Raw genomic sequence first — 26,333 nt, 5'->3', positions numbered from 1 at the left:
TCCCCCACGGTTCCTCGGTTAACGACGGAATCCCCGACAGCCTGTGTTCTGTTCGGTACACGTCCTTCGACCAGGCAGTCAAAGTTGTCCGTTCATGTGGGCAGGGTGCTCTGCTGGCAAAATGCGACATCGAATCCGCATTCCGCCTCCTCCCTGTTCACCCAGAGGATTTTAATCTCCTAGGCTTCGCCTTTCAGGGGCATTTCTACATTGACAGGGCGCTCCCCATGGGCTGCTCAGTTTCTTGTGCGGCTTTTGAAGCGTTTAGCTCCATGCTGGAGTGGGCCCTGCGGCGGGAGGCGGGGCTTGTGTCCACGGCTCATTTCCTGGATGATTTTCTCCTGGTGGCCCGGCCCAGAACCAATCAATGCAGGTACCTTTTAGAGGTCTTTCAAAAGCTATGCGCGGACTTGGGTGTCCCGCTGGCGCAGGAGAAGACCGAGGGACCCACCTCGGTGTTGACCTTCTCGAACTGGACACTGTGGCCTGTTGTTCCAGGCTCCCTCAAACGAAGCTGGCCACCTTGCGGTCCTTGTTGGCCTCCTGTGTGCGGGCGCGCAAGGTCACCCTTAAACAGCTTCAACAGCTCATCGGGCATCTAAATTTTGCTTGCCGGGTTGTTGGGCCTGGTCGGCCTTTCCTGCGTCGCCTTTGTGATGCTATTAAAGGTCTTAGCCGCGGTCACCATAGGGTGAGAGTCACTGCCCCCATGCGGGCTGATCTCCGCCTGTGGACCTCCTTTTTGGACTCCTACAACGGAGCTTCTTTTTGGCGGGAGTCGCTCCTCTTGGAAGCGGAGTTTCAGGTTCACTCTGACGCCGCCGGCGGCTTAGGCTTTGGCGTCTATTTCCGCGGCCGCTGGTGCGCTGAACGGTGGCCGGATGCCTGGGTCGCTAATGGGCTCACCAGGGACTTGACGTTCCTGGAATTTTTCCCCATTGTGGTGGCCGTGCATCTTTGGGCGGACCTTTTCAGAGACAAGACGGTCCGTTTTTGGTGCGACAACCAGGCCACCGTGCAAGTGATCAATAGACAGACCTCAAAGTCCCCCAGGGTGATGTCCCTAGTCAGGGCGTTCGTCTTGGCCTACCTGTCTAACAATATTCTTTTTCTGGCTTACCATGTGCCTGGGGTGCAGAATGGCCTGGCAGACGCGCTGTCTCGTTTTCAGGTTCAGCGTTTTCGCCAGTTGGCGCCAGAGGCGGAGCGCCTCCCCGACCAGATGCTGACATGGCTGTGGAGCCTTGGCGCCTAGAAGCGCAGAGGGCGGTTTGGGCCTCTCTGGCCCCCAGCACACGGGCAGCTTACACTAGGCAGTGCAGGACCTTCCAGGATTTTAGGACCCAGGTAGGATTGTGCCAGGACTGGCCTCCCCCCGCGGAACAGTTAATGCAATTTTTAGTCTATCTCAAGGGTAAGAGCTTGTCCACTGGGGCTATGGCGGGTTATTTGGCAGCCCTAGCTTTTCAGTCAAAATCCCAAGGAATGGCTGATACCACTGGGGACTTCAGGGTGAGGAGGATGTTGGAGGGTTGGACTAGGGAACACCCGGTCGCGGTTGACAGCCGCAGGCCCCTGCTTCCCACCGCCATACGGGGTGCGGTGGTGCATTACTCGGGAATTTGCCGGTCATCTTATGAGGCCTCCCTCTTTCGGGCGGCCACGTTAGTTTTGTTCTTTGGGGCCTTTCGAGCAGGTGAATTGCTCCCCAGGAGTCAGCACAGCCCTGTTTTCAAAGTGGTTCAGTTCGGGGACGTTAGTTTGGGGCGGGATGTGGCGCAGCTGCGCCTTCGGTTCTCTAAGACTGACCAACGCGGCAGGGGACAGTTAGTGTCATTACATATGGCTGACGACGCTCTCCTTTGCCCGGTACGGGCTCTGGGCAGCTACATGGCCTTGCGAGGATCTTCCCCCGGATGCCTATTTGTACATGAGGGTGGGCTCCCCCTTTCTCAGTATCAGTTTTGGACGGTGGCGCAGCAGGCGCTTGGAGCAGCTGGGGTTGACACTGCGCAGCTGTCTCTCCACTCTTTTCGCATTGGCGCTGCTTCCACGGCCTCCCGGCTGGGTCTTTCAGGCGAGACCATCCAGCGCATCGGGCGTTGGCGGTCTGCCACCTACAAGAGGTATGTGCGCTAGTGTTGTGACGGCGCTGACGGTTCTTTCTTTTTACAGGCCCTGCACGTCGGGCGGCGAGGGCTCGGGTGCTCATTTTGGGCCATTCCATTGTTTTCTGGGCACACAGGACGGCTCGAGTGGCACGGCCGGGAACACAGCTTGGCCTGGGTCGATGGGCGGACATCACCTGGATTGGTCGCAGGGGGATCGTCATCGCCCAATTGCTACCCATGTTGTGGGAATTTCTGACAGCGCATCCGCCGCCTGACATATTGATTCTTCACATTGGGGAAAATGATTTGGGGTTTAGGTCAGGGTTGTCCATTTTCCATTGCTTGCGTAAAGACTTTCTCCAAATTCTCGAATGGTGCCCTGGCATTGTCATTCTTTGGTCCGCCATGCTACAGCGCAGAGTTTGGAGAGGCGCGAGCAACCCTTATGGGGTGGAAAGGGCCAGGCGGAAGGTCAATGCACAGATTTCGAGCTTCTTAGTGTCCATCGGGGGGGGGACTATTGACCATCCCACTATCTTCTTTTCGGTACCCAGCTTGTTTAGGGGGGATGGTGTCCATCTTTCGCCCAGCGGGACCGGTTTGTTTTTGAGTGATCTGGAGCAGGGATTGGCTGTTTACTTGCGCACTTGGTGGGGTAGCTCGGGTTAAGCTAGGCTAACCCGCGCAGTGGCAGGTGCAGTGCGGTGGGGAAGACAATTCAGGCTGGTGAACACCTTCGGGTAAGCGTTTGGCTATGGGTTGAGAAGGGCAACTCCCTAGAGACTGCACGGCTCAGGGATATCTGCCCTTGTTGACCTACCCTGGCAGGCTAAGCCCTAAGGAATCGCTGAACGGCTACCTTGGGGTGATGTTTGTCAGGGGCCCGGCAGTAGGTCGGCTAGGATAGGCAACCCCGGATTTTGAGTGTTTGGGGTTGCCTGGAGCCAAGGTGTATCGCCCATGTCATAGGTTAGGTATGCCCTGGTGGTGCATGCCTGTAGTACCGCACTGCCAAGTGGGAAGCCATCCCTGCTCTTTAAGTTCTTGCTAAAGTTAAATAAATTGTGGCCCGATTTACAACAAAACCTTGTGTCTCGTGTCTTCTTGGGTGTCAGGCAATCCTCATTATGCTTTCAAGTGATCCTTAAGGCCACCTTGAAAATAACAGGAAAATGCCAACGTATAAGAGACTTCTACCTAGGGTAGTGCCAGGTTGCTTGGGGCTGGGGATAAGTCCTGCAGTTTTCACCCTAAGGAAGGAAGGAAGGAAGGAAGGAAGGAAGTGGTCAAAGAAAAATCCAGGATGTTCAAATCATAATTTGGCTATATTCTGGGCTATGTTTAAGGTAGCTGCATTCTGCAGAGCTCTCCATTTGATATTTACATATTTTGCCTAAGCAATTAAAAATATATCCTGCACCTCTGTGGAAGGCATTATAATCTAGACTAACTTTGGGCACCATTAGATGAACAGCATGTTTGGTCCTGGTCATTTGCAGCCATTCTTCTTGACAATGACAGTGATTAAAGATTATATTAATGGGCTTATTCAGTCTCTTGTGCTTTTTACCTTTCATTAGTGGGTGGAGTAAGACCTTTTGTTCTCACAGATTTCTATCCTCTGATTGCACCCTCTACAGTGAGCAATTGAAAGAAGGCTTTGATTTGCTCTTAGCAAATCATGGTTGGATGGGTTGGACTGGAGGAAGAGGAAATGTTGCTCTCCCACAGTTAGCAAACTCGCTGGGAGGGATACCAAAAAGAGAGAAGCTCTATTCCACTTGCAGAGAAGAGGATTTAAACTCAGGAAATGGGTGGATAGTTATTCAGGAACAGACTCAGCTTAAGAATATAGCCACTTGGTAACTAATAGGAATTTAATTGGATTCACGTGTGCATCTCCAACATATCCTGTGGCTTCAGGCCAATATAAGTGTGTGTGTATTGACTTGATTATCCTATTTGTCCACCCAGATTTGATATTTTCAGTTGTTTTTCCCTGATCAAATGAAGTGTTTTCCACTGATTAATTAATTTTAATTTGTTTTCACTTCAAGCACAAGATTTGCTTTTCATTGATAGCAAGTATCCATACTTGTGATATGCGGCAATTAACTTATTCTCCCCTGCCATTAAAACCTAGAGTACTCCTGCTTCAATAAAATAATTTATGCCCATTGACCTATTGACTTGAATCTTTCTTATTAAGCCAAAGGTTTGGCTTAGAAAACAAAAATACTGTGTTAGCGTCATATCCCTAAGTTATATACCATTCTTTAGCTTCTCATTAAGAAACCCCTTGCCATATGCTTACTTGTAGTCTCTACAAGGAACATTTTCCAGAATCAACTTCTAAAACAATAAAAGAAAGTGTAGCTTCCCCAAATATTCCCTGGAGTCCTACAACTGTGAATAATTGGTTCCCACAGCTATGAATAATTGGTTCCTACTTATGGAGAACCACTTTGGTCGGCTGCATCCAAATAGAGATATATTGCTCTGCAGCTCAGGACAAAAGTCTGCAGCTAATTTGGAAAACAGACTGTCCATTCCCTCTTCAGGAAGAAATCAGCCTGTAGCATTAGTGCACCCCCACAGCTTATTCCGTCTCATATGAGAGTGTCATCAAAACTGTTACCCACTGGGTTTAGAACAACTGTCATCACTCTGGGGATTGATGTAGTTGAGCCCACCACTGCAACCATATTGTACTCTCCTACAGCCTCTCAGAGTGCTGTGGATGTCCTGCCTTTGGCACTCACTCACTCACTCACTCACTCACTCACTGACTCACTCACTCCCCTGCATTGCTCATAGTTATAGTGTTCAACTGAAGAGGAAAAGTCTGTAAGCATGATGGCAGGCGCTTCCATGATCGGCAGGTTTGGACACCTGAACCTGCCAATCATGGAAGTGCCCACCATCACGCTTACAATGTTTGTGTCTTCAGATGACACTGTAACCATGAGTGACCCATTGGTTGGGGGTGAGTGAGTGACACACCAGGTGCGGCTTCCAGTGTGTTTTCAAAGGCTTTACACGAGTACAGCTTCTTCTTATACATCCGGTATAGGGATAGCCCTCATATCTAATTTAGGGGTGACTTTCAATCCAGGCTGAACCAGTGCCCCCCAACTTTGCCTTCTTGTTTGCGGGTTGCAAATGGGAGCCCTCTTTCAGTAATCCAGTGGCAGGGGGCAGCCTTTGAACAGGGGCAAACTGTTCACTCTTCTTTCTGGCCATGGTGACTGTAGTGCCTACTTCTGGTAGGTGCGTGTTTTGTTTTTAAGATGCCAGACTGAAGGCAAAAAGCATTCCCCTCAGCTCTAATTTGGTTTCTTGATGATGATGATGATGTCAATGAGATTTGGTGATGACATCTGAAGCAAAATCAGAGTGAGGTTAATGCTTGCTTGCCTTGCTGTGGTATCTTGTAGGTTGGAAAAAAACATATTGTATTTTCACACATAGTCTCCACCCACGGCAACTTCCCACAACTGCTAGAGCCTGTACCTCAGAAGGATCCTTGTGAAAAAACAATTTGAAAGCCAGATGCTCTTCATGGGGATTTTTGCCAAGCAGGTGCAAGCTGCAGCAGCAACCCTAGCAGCCTCCAGGGAGGACGTACAGGGCGAGGGTGCTTGGAGCTGGTTGGGGGATGCAGAAACACGCCCCAGAGCAATGGAGGTGGGGTGGGGAGCGAAATGTTTGTTTACTGGAGGAAGAGGGAGAGTGGGGAGCAATGGAGGTGGCAGGGAGAGAAATGTTTATGCTGAAGAAGAAATGGTATTTAAAAATGGTATTACCCACAGATTCTTGGTGTGAAAGTATGGTAGTGCCCAGCAGGAGTTGGGAGCAAGGTTTCTGCTACCACCAAAATTATGAACAGGTGGCAAAGAGTGGGGGCTATCAAGAAACTTACTCTTCCTCCCCCAGCCTCTTTGTTGAGCTGAGGAAGTTGAAATGGAAATGTTCAGCCTGACTTTTAGTGCACAGGAACAGAGCTAAGTTAACCAGCTAGGTTAACACTGGAACATCCTCTCAGGGTAGCTGCCTCCATTTTATCACATATTTACATTCATGGTTTCCATTTTCTGACAGAGAAGATGCTGCCACTGGAACTCAATAAATCTCTCCCCATACTCTCCCACAAATGAGGATCTAATGAATATGAATATAATTGTGTGAATCTGTGTGCATGCACACACACACTGACTTTTTAATCTGCTTTCCCTTCATAATGGATACCACCTACCTTTAAAAAAACCCCAATAATACACACCACTAATTCTAAAACAAACCAAATTATCAACTAAGGAACAACTTAATCTAAAACTGTTAAGATGATTTGCCAAAGCAAACAACAAGAAGAGAGTCACTGTGAGAACAATAAACTATCCACTTCTGAAGGTCTATCATCAGGCCAATGGAAGGGTGGAGAAAATGTAATTCTTCTTCATCCTAACTATAGTTTTACAAGTACTCATCTTATAGCTAGGAATGTATATGGCCCCTTCTAAATCCTGAGTCCAGCTCTGCCAATTTCCTTAGATTTTGCCAGAGTGTTTTAAAAAGGATGGCCTAGTTTCCCCCACCCCACATCTACCACCTCTGACTGCCAGCAAATGTACCTCCCACTAAGTAGGAGGGCAATATGTTATGCAGGAGAAGAAAGGCTACCCATGATATAAGGCACATCTTTTTAATGTGATATTTTGAAGTTCTTTCATGAATGATTTCACTTGGAGGTCATATAAATGCCATCTCTGAATAATCTTCAGATAAATGCCCTCTTTGAAAATAGACCCCTCAAAAACTCACATTCTATAATGTCCTGCGAACACTGGAATCCAGCTATGGCTTTGCTCTATGGCAAACCCACCTTGCCTTCTTGTCATGGCAATCCACCATAGACCCACACTAGAATAGACTACTGTGGCTTGCACAACATGCAAAAATGAATGAAGCCTGTTAAAGGGAGAGAAGAGTAGGGCAGGTAAAGAGACAAGAGAGATTAATGGCTGGGACACAATCAAAAACAAAAGTTTAAATGGAAATGTTAATCATTTAAAAGAGGGTCTTGGTAGAATAGCTTGCTTTATGGCTTAGAATTAAAAAATAGAAGAAGAGAAAGAAGTGGAAGTCTCTATAAGAATAATTTAGTGTCTCATGTAATGAGCTTCCTTTCTCTTTGGTAGTTCACTGTGCTGCCTTATCACTTACTCAGTGATTGACTGAGCCCTCGCCTTGCTTGTTCTTGCTAAACAGCAATTCACCATCTGGCAGTCATAATTCCTTTTTTATCCTATATTCTTTTGTAATTAGAAAATAAATTACATTTTTTCTTGTGAAGAAAGAAACATGTCTGGCATATTATTTACAATTGACAATCTGGAGGTGGAGCTTCTCTGAAGATGAGGGGGCATTTAATGGACATATTTGGAGGGTCTGCCCCAGGCGCCTTATGGATCTTGATGGTTCTTAGAAGGCACTTGGGGAGTTTCCCAGCAATCTGGTAGGCAACTTACCAGCGCTACATGCTGAGGCCTGGAACATCAGGGCTACGAGGGCGCTTGATGGGATTGCTCCTAAGCAGCCTCTTAGGGCTTGTGGATCTCAACTCCTTGGTTCTCTGAGGAACTTGGTTCTCTGAGAGATGAAATGAGCCAAAAGATGCCTAGAGCACCACTGGAGGAATACTAAGACAGAAGCTGACCAAGCACGGTTGCTTGCCCATAAGGGTGGCGATAGGGGTGTGAAATTTGCTCATTTCTCCATGCTTATTGAGTCAGTGGATTCCTGTCTGGCAGCCCTTTTCCAAATCACCCACTCTTTGCTGGGAAGGGATAGTTTTGGTGATCTTCCATCTGGCTGCTGTGACATGTTTGCGAGGTTTTTTGCTGATAAAGTTGCTTGCCTTCGGTCAGAGTTGGAATCCAATTGCTTGGTATCCATTGAGTTAATAGAGGCTGGGTCTTGGGTAGGGATGTGCATGAATTGATTTTTTTAAAAATTTTGATTTGTGCCCAAATTGAATCACCCATTATTTGTGTTGTGTCTGAATCTGTCCCCGCAAATTACCCCAGATTTGATTTGGATTTGATTCAATTTGTTTTGGATTTGGATCTATTTGGACCACTTATAAAGGCCCTAGGGGCACCAGATTTGGGTGGAGGGTAGGTCCCCATAGGTGTCACCTACTACCCAAATTTCAAGGCAGTGAGGCATTTGCTTGATTTTTAGATTTTACTTATTTTGTATATTTTGTATAGAGCCAGTGTGGTGTAGTGGTTAGAGTGCTGGACTAGGACCGGGAAGACCCGAGTTCAAATCCCCATTCAGCCATGAAACTAGTTGGGTGACCCTGGGCCAGTCACTTCTCTCTCAGCCTAACCTACTTCACAGGGTTGTTGTGAAAGAGAAACTCAAGTATGTAGTACACCGCTCTGGGCTCTTTGGAGGAAGAGTGGGATATAAATGTAATAACAACAACAACAACAAAAAACAGCAAGTGCCGCCTTTGTAAAGAAGCAGATGAAACAGTGGACCACCTAATCAGCTGTTGTAAAAAGATCACACAGACTGACTACGAACAAAGGCATGACAAGGTAGCAGGGATGATACACTGGAACATCTGCAAAAAATACAAGCTACCAGTAGCCAAAAATTGGTGGGACCATAAAACTGAAAAAGTGGTAGAAAATGAAGATGCAAAAATATTATGGGACTTCCGACTACAAACAGACAAACATCTGCCAAACAATACACAAGATATAACTGTAGTTGAGAAGAAAGAAAAACACGTCAAAATAATCGACATAGCAATACCAGGGAATAGAATAAAAAATAGAATAGAAGAATAGAAATAGAAAAAAATCACTAAATACAAAGATCTACAAATTGACATTGAAAGGCTGTGGCAGAAAAAGACCAAAATAATCCCAGTGGTAATTGGCGCCCTGGGTGCAGTTCCAAAAGACCTTGAAGAGCACCTCAACACCATAGGGGCCACAGAAATCACCATCAGCCAATTACAAAAAGCAGCTTTACTGGGAACAGCCTATATTCTGCAACGATATCTATAACAATTGACAATAAAATTCAGAAGGACTCGATGTCTGGATAAAACAAACCAGTCAATAACACCTGTCTGACTGTGTAAACAAGAAATAATAATAATATTTCCGCCATAGGAAATAATGGGGATTCAGTTGCCTATCTTAACCCTACCATGGATCCCCATCATCATCATCATCATCATCATCATCATCATCATCATCATTTTTTAAAAGCTAAGCTCTAGCCCTTGTGGAAGTGGAATTATGGAGCATGATTTGTGCTCACTATTTTTCAAGTGTTTGGATTCTTGGGTGTCTAATAACCTTTCCTCATAATGAATCCCTATGAGGATTCATGGCACACCTTCATTTTGTCTGTTCATATTGACTGTCATTGGACAGTGCCAACTGTCAACCACCATGTACCAACTGCACTCCACCACCACCATGACCTGCAAGGCAGTGGGGTGCTCAGGTTTGTTTGTTTGTTTGTTTTTAACATTGAAGTGTTTAGATTATTTGGTGTCTGATCATTTACCTCACAATGAATCCCTATGAGGATTCATAGCACACCTTCATTTCTTCTGTTTATTTTGACTGTCATTGGACAGTGCAACTGTCAACTGCCATGTGTCAACTACACACACACACACACACACACACGTACTCAGTTTATTTTTTTAGGAATATTTGAATTGTTTAGGTTCTTTGGTGTCTTCATTACACACTTTCATTTCATCTGCTTATTTTGACCCCAGTGCTTTGTGGGTAGGGGTGGGGAATTAGTGGCATCCCATGTGCCAACTACCCCACAACCCGCAAGCCGCAGGGTACTGTTTATATTTTAGGAACCACTGCCTTGCAGGTGGTGGTGGTGGTGGTGGGGTGCAGTTGGCACATGGCAGTTGTCCAATGACAGTCAAAATGAACAGAAGAAATGAAGGTGTGAAGAATGAATCCTCATAAGGATTCATTGAGGGAAAGTTATTATACACAGAAGAATCCAAACACTTGAAAAACAGTGACCACACATTTTGATCTATAACCCCACTTCTACAAGGGCTAGAGCTTAGCTTTTCTTTTCTTTCTTTCTTTCTTTCTTAAATGAATGCTGGGAATCTGGGGGAATTAACAGGAGTAATCCGGATCTCAAATCAATTCGAATTGAAACTGGTGTGCTTCGCTTTGGACCCGAATCTAGCCAATGGAACACAGGGGCAATTTGTTTTGTCTGCAAATCACCCAAATTATTTTATTTTATTTTATTTTGCACTTGTATCCCACTCTTCCTCCGAGAGCTCAGAGTGGTGTACAACAAACACCAGGAGCACCCACTCAGGGCTCCAGGAGAAAGGAGAGGAAAGTAATCCAATCAATTTTAAAAGTCAGACCATGGAAAGTGGCTGCCTGTTTCCTTATGGCTGTGAGTGAGGGTAAATAAAAGCAGCTTGTCTCTTGTCCCCTGGCTGGTCCTTGAAAGTAGTTTTACGGAGATGAAGCAAAGTTTCAGGGTCAGAGGATTCAACAACAACAAATATTTATATACCTCTTTTCAACAAAAGTTTCCAAAGCTGTTTACATAGAGAAACAAATAAGATAGATCCAAAGGGTTCAAAATCTAAAAATAAGCATAAGATAGACACCAAAATAAGTGTAAGATAGACACCAGCAACCATCACTGGAGGAGTACTGTGCTGGGGGTGGATGGGACCAGTTGCTCTCCCCCTGCTAAAGAAAGAGAATCACCACATTAAAAAGATGCCTCTTTGTCCAGTTAGCAGGGACATCCAAGTTTCCTTTGCTTCAGGCCAGCTTTGGCTCTAGATGGTACTTCGGTTCAGGCTGAAGTGGGCTGAATCAGGCCAAAGCCAAATAGGCTCTGAAGGTTTGCATAGGCCTAAGTATCATCTTGCCCCTATTTTATCATCTTATCAACAAGGACTGATTTCTGGGCATGAAAAAAATAAGAAAGCTTCAAAATGTAGAACCTGTTATCTATAGACAGGTGTTAGGAGAAGATCAAAACTGCAGACAATGTAAAACCAGCTCTAGTTTATGGTGATATCAAGCTGCAGGAAATAAACGGTGGGAAAGTGAAGATTTATGGGGGAAATAGTGAGTGTAATTATTATGTGGGCTGTATTGATTTAAGAGGATTGTACTGCCCCCAAATTGAAATGGCTTTTATGTGTTTGGGCCCATCCTTGACAAAAACATTTCCTTGTCTGTTGACAGGGCCCTGTTGCCATGGAAATACAGGGCTGGCTATAGGAGCAAAGGCACATTTTGATAAGGCAGGCCTAATGGATGTATTTTTGCAACATTCACAGTTCCTTTCTTCTTATTTTCTCCAGCGCAGACTGGTACATTTCTTCTATTTGTTGCCACTTGATGAAAAAATATCCCTCTAATCTTTTAATTTAGCTTAGATTTCCTCCTCCTTCCAAGCAATGCTGTCTGGCAATTAAACTACTTATCTAGAGACTCCATGCTGGGACTAGATGCCTGATGTCCATTTCCCCCGTCTGTGAATTTTTCTTACAGATGTCCTACTATTGTTCTTCTTCTAAAAGCATCATATGTTTTCCTGCTTCTGTTTCATGAAGAGAGTGAAGGACCAGCCATTTTTCTGATATATAACTCTAATCAAGTCAGCTAAATCATAAACAATATCATGGTGTCTTACACGTCACATACAGTTACACAGCCCCTGACATTTGTTGTGCTTTATGTGAATGATTGGTTCCCCAATGGGTCTGATTGGATAATACTTTGTCTGCACCATACAATAAAAGTGTACGCATGAGCACCATGAGCAGGCATCCCCCTCCAGCCTGCTATTCCTTAATTGTGTGGAGAGTGGTTCATCTGAACCATCCCTTCACAAATGCTTCAAATGCTGTTTTAAATTATGGTGTTTGAAGCATGTGTAGAGGAGCGGTTTGGAAGAACCATGCCTCCACACAGTGTGCACTCAGTGGAAGAGTCTGGCATGTTCACAGCACACTCATGTATTTATTACATGGGGTAGGCTGGTGAGACAAAGTATCATCTGAACCGACACATAGTAGTGTAGAAAGCAAACAAGACGCGTGGGGAAACCCGGCTATTTCCATGAGCTCTGCAAGGTGACTTACCATATTAAAGAATTAACATTTCCTGTTAATTATAAAATATATATTTAATTTGCATATTTATCATACACGTATATATTTCAGAGTATCATACAAATTTTCCTTCAGAATGCAACAGACAGAATTTTGAAACTCATTAAAGTTGTTCACATGATCAAAATCCTTGGGGCTAGGGAGGGCTGGGGGGGGGGGGCGGCAGGAGCCTTTTCCCCAATGTCTGGCACCACTCCCAGTCTCCGCAGTGCCGCACAGCCACATGACTGGTGCATGAGCACTCCTGGAGTGGCGAGAGTGAGGGGGAAATGCAGGCCAGGTCCTCCTGCATCCCACAATGCACCTCATGAAGAGCATGTCCACATGACTGGCACACGAGTGCTCCAGATGCAGAAAAAGTGAGGGGGAAATGCAGGCCAGGTCCTCCCACATCCCATAATGCACCATGTAAGGATTTCTCTGCTGCCAGGCGCTCTTTCTGCCCAGCTCTATGGACACTCAGTGGGAATGGGTTCTCAGATGTCTGAGCATCCACACAACTGGGCAGTGAGTGAGGAAGTTGTGCATGTGCCTGTCTCCCTCACTTTGCCAGTGCTTCTCATGGCCAGGACTACCTGAGTCGGGCTCTGCTAGCCTGGGTAGATCTGGTCATGAGAATGATCTCATTATAGTCTACACAGGGCTACGCAACTTTGGCCCTCCTGCAGATGTTGGCCTACAACTCCCATAATCCCTAGCTATTGGCCACTGTGGCTGGGGATTATGGGAGTTGTAGTCCAAAAACATCTGGGGAACCTAAGTTGAGCAGGCCTGATAGTTGATGTTTGACTAGCCAAATAGCTAAACCTGGAGAAGCTGTCATTTAGCTGATATTATTAAATGTCAACTAGAACACAGCAGATAGATAGACAGACAGACAGATAGATAGATAGATAGATAGATTAGATAGATCTGATATAGATATAGATATAGGTGTGTGTGTGTGTGTGTGTGTGTGTGTGTGTGTGTGTATATATATATATATATATATATATATATATATATATATATATATATAAAGTTTTGTATCTCTTACAAAAGTCCCTTTAAAGGGCACACACATAGGGCCACACACAGAAACACACAATTTACTATGACTGAGATAAGCACAATTACCTCTATTTCTGTAGTACGGAGACTTTGCTTATGAGTCCATTAAATGCAAAAGTTAAATGACAAACAAACTTGGTATTCCTCATTATTGATATGTAATCTATACAGAGTTCTCTTTGTTCTTTTTCTTCCTTCTAATGTGTGTGTTCATTTAGTCAGTCAGTGTTTAGCCAGGAGCCATTGAAGCCAAGATATTTACTCAGGGAATACATTTGGCTGGTGATGCCTATTTTTCTTTGCATTTGCCCAGGGATTAATTATTTCACAACTTTGCAAGATAAGTGTTCTCACACAACTAGTGATTCTGTATACATAGTATTAAAAAGTACAGATCCCAAAGTACTTTCTCTCAGTGAAGATTTTCACTTCACCAGACAATGAAGAGTAAGGAAACCACAACCCCATGAGAGAAAAAGTCACAAGGAGGAAGACAGGGGTGGACCCTCTGTCTAATACCTTAATAATTTTGAATTACTTGCCCAGTTCTAGTTAGGAGATATGGCTGTAGATATTGCTAATTAGATGGAGAGATTTTTACCTCCCAATCAACACAACCTGAATCAGGCACAGTTGGGAAGCCATTGAAAGCCATTACTGTGTGGCAGTTTATTTTAAATGAGTTGGTGGTTTTTGTGTGGTTCCTGAGGGACTAATATTAACATCAAAAGTTGCCTTTCAAAGTGGCTGTAATGGACTTTGCAGCTGACCGTGTCAACAGAGTCACTGAAGACTGGCTATGAGTGGCAGCTGTATTTTCACATCTTATCCACTGAAGTTGCTGTTACATTTATTTAAGCTGAGAAGGGGCACTGTGTGTTCATTGTACAGCCCCCTGATTATTTCTTATCAGTTCTCCATCTGTGGCCCTTTATTCTAGGTCTGTCTACCAAAAATGTTAAGAAAGCGGTTTCAGAAACCGCCTTAGAAGAATAAAGACTGGAATCAGATTTCTTTTAGGGATGTGCAAACTGGCTCGACATCGAGCCAGTCTGACATCAAACCGAACCATCCCCTGTTCGGTCGGCCCATGGACTGAACCCCCCAAATGTTCATGGACCTATTTTTGTTTTTAGAAATTATCCCCCTTGGGGGAGTTCCTGGAGGCGGCGGGGTGTGTGTGTGTGTCCACAGAGGTTCCCTCTCCCCCCGCCGGCTCTCCTTATGCCCCCCTCCCACCAGTTCAGCTGCTCTTCAGCCAGTTTTCGGCCTTCTTTGCTCGGTGTGGCAGCGATTTTGGAGGTCGCACACCTGTGCGATTGGCCTCCAAAATGGACACCGCTCCGTGTGGAAAAGGCCACAAACCAGCCAAAGAGTGGCTGAACGGCTGAAAAGCCAGCCAAACGAGCCAGAGGGGGCCATAAGGAGAGCTGGCGGGGCAGGAGGAACCTCCGTGGGCCCTTCCGCTGCCTCCAGTAACTCACCCGCAGAGGAAAAGGTAATTTTGTTTAATTTTTTTTTTTACAAAATAGATCTGTGAACCTGCCTGGACCAAACCGAGCCGGGGGGGCGGGTTCGAGGGGTGCCAGAATGAACTGGCCCGGTCGGGTTCAAGTCCCATCTGGACTCGAACTGAACCAGGCCAGCTGGTTCCATGCACATCCCTAATCTCTTTGTCCTTCCTATGGCTTTAATACAAGTCATTTGCAGGTATCCACACAACTAAGGCGAAAGTAGGGTTCCAAGCTGGTTCCAAATCCTGGCTAAGCAGAAACTAGAATTTGCTTTTAATGAGAGATGTTGCCAAGTTTCATAACTCCTTGGGCTTGAATATAAATCTCAGAAACTCATATTAAAAATTAGGCAAACATTATGACCCCTTTGTAGAGGAGGTACTGAAGAAGAACACACTTCTTCCACTTGGATTTTATTCCAAGCCAAAGGAGAACTGTCCCCTTTTCCCCTCCCACTCTTCTACTCATTCATCTACCTGGCCTTTGCGCCAACAGCAATTGCTGATGCTCCAGCAGTGGCAAGATGCAAACGAGCTACACTTTGGGAAACTAAATTTCCCAGGGCTCCTTAGTTATTGCTGTAGCAGCATTCATAGAATAAGGAGCCAAGACATTTCCCTCCTTCCTTCTCTGACAGCACTGAAGTAATCACTGCCAGCAGCAATCAGGTAAGAGGTTTGGGGAGAGGTGGCTCACAGTGGAGATTATTAGATCCCATCATATTCCCAGCGGGGTCCAATTTGACTTGTAATTGGGCTCAGAAATAACCAAGCTATTGTCCAGCTTTTAAGGAAAATAGGCCAGTTAGCTGCTGAACCCAATTACAAAATAAGCCCAGGGGTGTTTTCCCATCTCTAGCATTAACTGCTGTTACTCTAGAACTTAACTGCAGTTATGGCCTGTGGGAGAGGAATGGGAGGGATTTGCACTCCAGAAGAAAAGAGGAGAAGGAGGGAGCATCTGGTTCACACCTGCTCTGGATTGCTTGGGTACTAGGAGTGCTATATCTCCACAGAACCTCGCAGCTGAACTAACTTGTGAACTCCCTCTACTGAAAATTATGATCTTTGAGCTGATGTTCAGTAATATGATGAGTGATATGAACCACTCTCTCTATGTGGCAAAAGACAACCAGACAGCCAGATATCCTACAATGCACTGGGATATCCACAGCTGGGATATTGCACAGTTCACTGGGATATCCCCGGCTGCTAAGATGCTCCTTCCCCAGCCTCTATGGTAGGTATGGCTGCCAGCAGCCTGAAAGGAACTGCCGGCAGCCTGCTCACCCACACAACTAGGCTTTGAGGTAGGAAGCACATGTGCACCTTCCTACTTCACTTTTCGCCTGGGTTTGAAACAGGTAGGGCTGGTCGTGAGAACAACCTCATTAAAATTTAAATTGGCATTCATACCTAATTGGTTCAGTGTTTTGTTTCCATAACATAAAACCCTGCCCTGTCTTTACTCCTCCCATGCTGCCTGCCTCAGGATCTGAGGAGTCTTGAGGGAGGCAGTGTCACTCTTGAGCAGCCCAGGGAATGAAAAGCAATGGCTGAAGGCAGCCGCTGCAGAAGCCAGCAAGGAACCCCAACCCTCATATCTCCAGCGGTCCTGAGGCAGAGTTCAGCATGTATTATGGCTTGGCCGGATGATGTCAGCTGGCCAGCGAACATGGGTGGTGTGGGTTAGGGTTCAAGATAGAGTTGACTCAACAGTGGGCGGGTGAGTAGAACACAAGGTGGGAAGGTTACAAAGCTTGCCAAAGAAACCACTGACAAGGGGAAAGAGGTGAAAGGACCCCTCAGGAGGGCCAGAAGCATGGTGTCCATGTGGGAGTCCTAGCATGCTTCTCCCTACTTAAGCCCACAGTGGCCAGTGATGGGGGTGGAGGGGGGGAGAATGATGTAGAACCTAGGTCCTGTGGGGAGAGGCCAATATTATGGATGAAAACAGTCTGGCAGGTACTGAGACACTGGAACGTAGGAAGCTGCCATATACTGAGTCAGACCATTGGTTCATCTAGCTCAGTATTGTCTACACAGACTGGCAATGGCTTCTCCAAAGCTGCAGGCAGGACTCTTTCTCAGTCTTATCTTGCAGATGCCAGAGAGGGAACTTGGAACTTTCTGCATGCAAGCATGCAGATGCTCTTCCCAGAGCAGCTCCATCCCCTTAGGGGAATATCTTACAGTGCTCATGCAAGTAATTTCCCATTCATATGCAGCCGGGGTGACCAGCTCTCCTTGGTGGGTGCTGTTAACCCTTGCTCCTGCAGCTGCAACCCTTCTCTAACAAGGGAGAAGCTAAGAGATTACTTGAGGACAAGGTCCACCCTTACAAACATGTATACTCATATAGCACAATACTAATGTTAAAACACAAATATATATAATTGTCCTTTCAGTATTTTTGCAATCACTTTCATACCATCCACATGAGGCTGGATTGTATGAAAAATTCAATTCTCCTTCCAATAAATTTTTTGCAAAACTTGTGTTGCACTACAGTGTGGTTGACAATATCCCTTCACATTGAAAAATATGGTTGTGTAAATCCATCTGTTATATCCTCTATTTGGGATGACTACAATTATTTGATCTGTCCTATATTCTACCAAAGAAAACCACATTGCTCTGTGGTTGCCAAGTGTCAACACCAACTCAATGGCACAACTTTACCTTTATCTATCCACTACTCCTTGCCTCAGTTCTGGAAAATTTCAGGTTAGCAGCATTCCATTGGCTGCTGCCACCTAGAATGCAAAGAGGTGAGTAAAAAATGAAACAGGATTATGAACTCACAATTTCAGATTTTGAATTTTAGATTGTAGTAGTATCTTAAATGTGGATATTTGACCTGGAAATCCACTGTGAGGGTCATACACAAAAACGGAAAAGCATCCTAAAAAAAAATTCACTCAGAACTCAGTTTTCAAATATTAATTTTAGATTTCTCCATGTTTCAATTCTCATTTTCTCAAAATTCATTTTAGCTCCATATTAAATTATCTCTGTGTCTCTGTCTGTTATGCTGTGCCCCCATGAGCAGCTCCTCACCTTTTCTTACACACACACACACACACACACACACACACACGGGTGAAAAACAACTCTTTCAGTGCTCCTTAAGAAATCTTGGATGTACAGAAGCTCATAAATACCATATTACAGCTGTCAATATCCAATTCAGAATTAAGCAGACCTACGCCTGAGTTCAAACAACTGTGAACTGAGTTCAAACAATTCTGCTTAGAATTAGGCTATGAATAGGATACAAAAATCAGAAAAAAGAATACACAACAGTTATGGCACATGGGCAGTGTTGATTTTATATGAGAAAGAATACCTTTTGCTGACTCACAGATGCCCTCTGTAATTCAAATAGTTGTGAGTGGGACAGGTTCATGAGATGTCTGTTTTATTTATCTTCCACGTTTGTATACCACTCATCTAACAAGAAGCTCATTCTTCTTCATGATTGGCATCAAAGTTTCAAAAATGTGCTTTAATATGAATGTCAGGGTCTGTCCGAAGGAGAAAAATCTTGAGAATGATCAAGGGAAACCAAATCCATAAGACAAATCAAATTTCTCAGGGGCATTGTGCATTTCACGATAATGCCTTTACTATAGTAGGCAGAGAGAGGGTGAGCTCCATGGCATGATTCCCAGTCGGACACGAAAGGTGTTAACACCCAATATGCCACACAGGCAGCAGTAGCTATAACTACCAACCCATATCATTAATGGAGTAACAGCATCTAACTAGATCAAACATTGGCAGTTCCTAAGAGCACTGGCAACCACTTGCTGGCATCCTTCTATAGCAATATAAGCTGCAGCACACCTCATTATTAAACCTAAAAAGTTTCTTTTGAAACTGTATGACAGGCCTGCTCAACTTTTCCTCCACCCCAGCTGTATTTTTTTATTTTATTTTATTTTATTTTATTTTATTTTATTTTATTTATTTATTTAACATATTTCTATACCACCAAAAACCTGCGTGACTGGGTGGTGTAAAATTAAAACCATTTAAACATTAAAATCATTTAAAACCCAATATTGAAAGTATTAAGAACTATAAATTGAATCCAAAGCCTGGGTGAACAAATATGTCTTTAGTGCCTTTTTAAAAGTTTCCAGAAATGAGGGGGCTCTTATTTCAACAGGGAGTGGATTCCAAAGCCCAGGGGCAGCAATGGAGAAGGCCCATCTCTGAGTAGCCAACAGACGACCCAGTGGCTGGCAACCATAGATGAACCTTTCCAGATGATCTCAACAGGCAATGGGGTTCATGGTGAAGAAGATGTTCTCTTAAGTACCCAGACTACCCAGCCACAGTGGCCAATAGCCAGGGATTATGGCAGTCAGGGGCGTAACAAGGCTGGAGTGGGCCCAGAGACAAAATTTTAAAACGGGCCCCTCGCTGATACACACACACACACACACACACACACACACACACTTCACATGTGACTTGCCTCTGGGGGCCCCCTCGAGGCGTGGGGGCCCCCAGGCAGCCGCCTCCCCTTGCCTAATAGTAGTTACGCCCCTGATGGGAGTTATGGGATTATGTAGGCTAACATCTGCAGGAGGGCGAAAGTTGAGCAGCCCTGCTGTATAAGACACCCACCCTCAGTGTCTACCCCATATGTTTCTGCCATTCATTGAAGGGAGACATGCCCTGAACAGATACTGACACAGAGGCACAAGAGGCACCCACTTGTGAGAGAGAACAATCAGAAATGATGGAATAATCCAATGACATCTGATGCAGATATGGGATAGAATTTCCTGCCCTTAATGGAGGCTTATTGGATGGCGGCAAGGTCCACACAGTAAATTGAGTGAAAACACGGCAGTCAGCCTCCTCTGTCAATGCCTTTAATTATTTAATTTGTCATTCATAGCACACCAACCAGCCTGTTAGCACACAGATTGGGAATCACTGCTCTATAGGCTACAGAGAATGCACCTTACAGCCATGCAGGAGCCTCTCTCTATTGTAGCTTTGTTGAAAGGCATAGTAGCATACTACAGCTGGTGTCCCCAACTGGGAGCTGTAGGCGTAAGCGTAAAACACACTGTTATGACTGGAGGTGAAGTGTAGCAGAAGATGATGATGTGGGATGGCTGAGTGGGTGTTTATTAGCTTTTTTAACCAGTTTGGCATTTCCTTCCACTGTTGTACATTTTTAAATACCGTGCCGCTTCATTTAACTAAATGGCCCTGGGGAGAGCCAAAACATTTGGATAATCAGATGCCTGAATAGGCTAACATTGATTATGGTAGTGTATACATAAAGGTCACATGGTAAATTTAAGATATCTAGGCATTTTGGTTCCATGAGTTATGGATAATGGGGATTCTACCGTGTATTTGTATGTCTGTGTTAGCAATAACTGCAGGATAGACAAGACAAATCTAGATTTCTCTTTAGAATGTCCACCCCCCCACTGCCGCATTATCTACAGCCTATAATAGCAGTCAAGTGTTCCCATGGAGTTCCTTTGCTCTGGGGTGTGGGCTGGGATTGTAGGATAAAATTAGGAACTTCATGAATCTCTTGATTTTGTTTGTTTGTTTTCTTTTGGTTATGCATTTAAATTTTTTTGCAATTCAATTTTTGCAATTAAAATATTTTGCAATATTTTTTACTTCACTCACAATATCTTAGGAAACATACAAACACAGGAAACTGCCTTTCTACAGAGTCAGACCATTGGTCCATCTAGCTCAGTATTGTCTACACAGACTGGCAGCGGCTTCTCCAAGGTTGCAGGCAGGAATCTCTCTCAGCCCTATCTTGGAGATGCCAGGGAGGGAACTTTGTACCTTCTGCTCTTCCCAGAGCAGCCCCATCCCCTCAGGGGAATATTCCCTCGGGGGAATAATGGGAGACATGTAGTCTCCCATTCAAATGCAAAACAAGGCAGACCCTGCTCAGCAAAGGGGACAATTCATCTTCCTAAGCCACTTTAGGAAGGGCGGTATATACATCAAATAAATAAATAAATAAATAAATAAATAAATAAATAAATAAATAAATAAATAAATAAATGCTTGTTGCCACATAATGCGGGAGAGGGGAGGACTGCTCTTCAAAGGAAAACAATTCCAGGAGCCTCATGTTTATATGAAATGGGAGTAGCTGTCCAGTTCTTTGAATCCCAGCCTGGGATTTTAAAAAATCATAAGCTTAGACTGATTACACCAGTGTTAGACCTTAGTACTGTCTACAGCTATCATGCATAAATGAGCATGTGCAAGGGTGGGAGAGATCATGGCAGCAAGCACAACCACCAACATTCACTCACTGTACTGTCTGTACAATCCCTATGCATATACAAACTGTACTAGACTCTGTATTCTCTGGTCAGAGATGTTGTTTCTGTAGGATTCCCAAGTGAGCCTAAGTGCCTGTGCATGCACAATTTGTACAAGTGTAGAGATGATATTCACTGTATGGTGAATATGTAGAGCTTTAAGAAAGGGTTTGCTGCTGTGATCCTCCAGCTTCACTGTACCTGTGATGGTCATAGAAATAATGCTCTTGTCATCATAAGGAAGTTGTGACAGATTATGTATAGGAAGTTTGGATTATAAGCAAGTTTATAAAGTTTATTACCGGGTGTGTGTGTACTGTGAACCCAGACCCAAATAAAGACAGGGCACTCGTCGTTGGAAGAAACTAGGGCCACTTCATTCATTCATTCATTCATTCATTCATTCGATTTCTATACTGCTCTTCCAAAAATGGCTCTGGGCAGTTTACACAGAGAATAAATAAATAAGATGGATCCCTGTCCCCAAAGGGCTCACAGTTGAATAAATTACAAACCTGCAACAAGGAATTGAACTAAAGTGCAGGTATCCCCTATGTGAGTCAATCTCACAGGAGGTATGCCCACAGGAGGGCTTTGATTCAGCTTGGAACTGGTCCGAACCTTATCTCTACCACGAGGTTACCCCCGACAAAGGGATGCATGCCAGCCCACCTCAATCCAGGTCGCAAGGCACTGAGTGGCATTCACTGGTATGCGTCCAAGTGAGAGCGGATCCTGCCCAAGAGTCACAAGATCACCCAGCCTTCCTCTATATTCCCACTCACCATAACAGCCGTCCAGCCCAACACCATTACAAATTAACCTACCTCTACCCTCACTCTTCTGCAAAGTGACCAAATCACCGAGTGATAACGTACAGTGAGAAGTAGGCAAAAAAAGGCCCCAACCATAGACAATCCGCCTAGACCCCCAAAATTCCTACATGACCCCAGTAGGTGACCAGAATATCTTTCACTGAATCAAGGGATGGGTGGGAGGGTGCCTGCCCACAGAGCAACTGAGAATGAACCGAACGGAGCCGACTGCTTATGATTGGTCCACCCGCAACACGTGTTGGGGGACCAGTATGTTGGCCCGCTTGCCTGCTTCATGGGCCAAGCCAACAACTCCGCCCCCTGCTCGCCCAGCATCGCCGTGAACGCAGCAAATGGGGCGGGGAGCAGACTTGCTTAAAAAAATGATTTTGCATCTACTTCATATACATTTATATTTCTATAAACCATTTTATTTTTGTTCTAAGCATGCATGTAGTCTTGATAATTATGTCTAAAATTTATCTTTGATGGGAGTCCCTTGAGATTACCCCAAAAGAAATCGATTCTCAGTCACATTATGTATGACCAAAAACCATAGCTTTCAAGGCTTGTCAAGGCTGCAGTTTCTCATGATCTCAGCTGGCCTTTTTTTAGAGCCCAATACAAGTACAGTAGTTAATAAGCAACTTGCTTCCTTCAACTTTTGATTTTTGCCTTCAGCCATACTGTTCTCTGTGCCTGCAATGGACTCAACATTTCTATCCACCAGTACACCTTTCCTCTTCTTTTAAATCTCACTTCTTTTGCAAAACCTCTCCTCTGTCACCATAGCCTTACGTTTTTCTTTGCTTTCAGCTATATCTGTCAGCACAGTTAACCCAGATATGTACATTCTACACTCTTTCTTTGTGAAATCCTCCTATGCTCCACATTCTCTGTCTGCACAACGTTGGACAACTTCACACATTACATTTTAAGAATGCACACAATAAAATGGAACAACATAGGAAGCTGCCTTATGCCATCAGAACATCTAGCTCATTACTACCTATACTGAATGGCAGAAGCTCTCCAGAGTTTCAGGCAGGAGCTTTTCTCATCCCTCTCTGGAGATGCCAGGGATTGAACCTGGAACCTTCTGCATGCAACGCAGATAAAATCTACCACTGAGCTATGACCCCATCCCCAAGTGAAGGATTAAATGTGTATGTGTTTTAATATCCACACACTTATTTTCCTTATTTATATATAAATGTATGAGTCATCTTTCAACAACATATTCAAGGCAACTTACAATCTAATTGGGACAACAATTATAAAATACATCTCAGACAAGATAGAAATAGTGAGCAACCTCAATACCAATGATGTGTTGCCTGTGTGCCACAATTTTTCCTGATCCCCCCCCCCTTCCCCCTGCCTAAATCCACGAAGAGCCACTGCCAGTCAGAACAGACTATGGTCCTGTTCACACTTAACGCAGAACCACTGGTCCAATGGGCCCGGGTTTCCACTCCCTTCTCCTCCCGCTCCCCCGTCTGAATTTGGATGTCATGGAGAACTCCCCCTTCTCTCCAGTCAGCAAGACTGCAGAGAGGAGGGAGAACTGGCTACCTGGGCTCCCTTCCTGACTGAAGAACAGCCCTGGCAGCCAATAGCAGCCAGAGCGATGGAGGAGCTAGGTTGCGAAACAGCCAGACTACAGTGCTCCATTTAGATGAAAAGTTTGCATTGCTAAGCCAGAGGTCCAGGTAGCAAAACTCACTACAAACTGAAGGTACAAACTGGAGTCTGTGGGTGGGTGGAGAATTATTGGTCCATTTTCTGTCAGAACTGCGGTTGCCCGCATGCAGATGTCTACAAATTGTAACCAGTGGCCCCTTCAACTCTGGTTTCATGTGATGTGTGAATGTGGCTAATACTGAGTTAGGTGAATCATGATGGTTTAACTCAATAATAGAAGGTAGTTTCATATGTTTGTTCTGTAGGAGGAGGCTGTAGCTCTCTGGCAAGGCACATACTTTGCATTCAGAAAGTCCCAAGTTCAGTTCCTGGCATCTCTAGGTAGGATAGAGGAAGATTCCTGTTTGTAACTCTAGAGAACTAATCTGAGTAGACAGTATTGACACAGGCAGGCCAATAATCTGACTTTGTATAGGGCAGCTTTATTAGTTTAAAGTGCTAGTAGTAGGTAGGGGTGTGCAAACAGGTTTGAATCCAAACAGGTTCAATATTGACTGGTTCAGTTTGAAGGTTGGAAGGCTACTCTGTTGGTTGGAAGGCTACTCTGGGAAGTTGGAAGGCTACTCTGGGAAGAGCAGACACAGCTGAGAAGGTGAGCAAGCCTTTCTAAACATCTAGCCTTTTCCCCTTCAAACAAACTAACAGGAAGAGGGGAGTTTTGCAGGGGCTGTTTAAGGGGTAGGTCTTAGTCTCTCTATCTCTGTGTGTGTTACTTGTTAGGGTTAAGAAATCACAGGGCTAGGAGTTCTTAGGGTTACCTAAAGGCACTGTTTACTTAGTGGCTGCTGGTGAGGGTGGAGTCAGCTAGGGCTGGGAGAGGCGCCACATTCCTTTCCTTTGACTCACATCCTGTGTGACAGTTGGAAGGCTACTCTACATATGAGGTGAAGGCCTGAGAGCATAGCGAACAGGGATAGCAAACAGGACGTAGGAGTTTTGCAGGAGTTTAGCAGGAAGTGTGCGGGGGAGCCTGGAACAAGCCCCTGCGATCACAAGGATCACAAGGAGCCTGGTGGAGAAGAGAACGTAAGTACAGTGTATTGCACAGAGTGCCACATGTATGACTATTTGCCCCATGGGCAGAAGTCATGGGTGTGTGCTCGGTGCAAGGAGCTCCTGGCTCTCAGGGAACAAATCCGTTTCCTCGAGACCAAGGTGGCGGATCTGGAGAAGTTGAGAGACAGAGAGGCATGTGGACGAGACCTTCAGGGATGTGATAGAGGCATCTCACACCAGGGCTGGTAGCTCCTCTGCTGTCAGGGAGAATGAAGTCTTGGGCAAGGAGGACATCGGTCTGAGGAAGAGGGAAATGCTCCTTTAGAAGGGACCCCTTCTGTGGATGATGAGCCCATATCCTCTCGCACAGGGGATACTCCTCTGGGGGGTGGGGGCCTCCTTGTAGTTGGTGATTCAAACATTAGGGGGATAGAGAGATGGGTTTGTGACCCACGTGTTGACCGCACGGTTACTTGCCTGCCTGGTGCGAAGGTTGCGGACATTACGCAGCGTCTAGACAGGCTCCTAGGCAGTGCTGGGGAGGAGACAGCTGTTGGGGTGCACGTTGGCACCAACAATGTGGGGAAATGCAGTCAGGAGGTCCTGGAAGCCAAATTTAGGCTGATAGGTAGCATTTTGAAGTCCAGGACCCCCAAGGTAGCATTCTCAGTAATGCTACCTGTTCCACGCGCAAGTACAGTGAGACTGACAGAGCTGAGGGGTTTCAATGCGTGGATGAGACGTTGGTGCCGGGAGGAGGGGTTTAGATTTGTTAGGCACTGGGACACATTTTGGGGCAAGCAAGGCCTGTACAAAAGGAACGGGCTGCACTTGAACCAAGATGGAACCAGACTGCTGGCGCTTAAAATCAAAAAGGTTGCAGAGCAGCTTTTAAAATGACACCTGGGGAACAGCTGACGGGAGCTGGGAAGTATCCCATTTGGCAAAAGCCATCCTTTAAAGTGTGAGGCTGCAAAGAATTCAAATTAAACAGAAGGGGACAGAGCAGAACTGCATAAAGAGCAGACGGGAACCTGTGCCAGCAGGCCAAAGAGTCAAAAGAATAGCATACATCAGTGGAGAGATTCAGTGTATAGGTGCTTGTATGCCAATGCCAGAAGCCTCCGAGCCAAGATGGGTGAGCTGGAGTGCTTGGGTGACTATACAAGGCCGGAAAGGGAACGTGCTACTGGGGACGTGCTATCGCCCTCCAGATCAAAATGCCGACAGTGACCGGGAATTGCAGGAGGAAATCAGGGAGGCGTCAAAGAGAGGCAGGGCTGTAATTATGGGTGATTTCAACTACCCACACATAGACTGGGTAAATTCACATTCAATTCAGGACAAAGAGGTCAAATTTCTAGATAAGCTAAATGACTGTGCCCTAGAACAGTTGGTCATGGAACCAACCAGAGAGAAGGCGACCTTGGATCTAATTCTGAGTGACACCCAGGACCTGGTGCGTGATGTCAGTGTGATTGACCCTTTAGGGAACAGTGACCACAGTGCCATCAAATTCAGCATACATGCGGGGAGAGAATCACCAAGGATGTCTAACACAGACATTTTGAATTTCAGAAGCGGAAA

General features: G+C 45.3%; 1 protein-coding gene across 1 annotated transcript in view; it reads left to right on the top strand.

Annotated features, from left to right (window-relative positions):
• Positions 1-4,212, top strand: part of LOC128342435 (uncharacterized) — a 53,869-nt gene extending 49,657 nt beyond the window's left edge. The window contains exon 4 of the mRNA XM_053289716.1: positions 1,172-4,212. Within this exon, the coding sequence (XP_053145691.1) occupies positions 1,231-2,139 (909 nt within the window). The 5' untranslated portion in view covers positions 1,172-1,230 and the 3' untranslated portion in view covers positions 2,140-4,212. The remainder of the gene's footprint in view (positions 1-1,171) is intronic.
• The last annotated feature ends 22,121 nt before the right edge of the window (positions 4,213-26,333 follow it).

Source organism: Hemicordylus capensis, chromosome 2, assembly GCF_027244095.1.
Source record: "Hemicordylus capensis ecotype Gifberg chromosome 2, rHemCap1.1.pri, whole genome shotgun sequence".
Classification (NCBI taxonomy): Eukaryota; Metazoa; Chordata; class Lepidosauria; order Squamata; family Cordylidae; genus Hemicordylus; species Hemicordylus capensis.
This window is presented reverse-complemented; position numbering and strand designations above follow the sequence as displayed.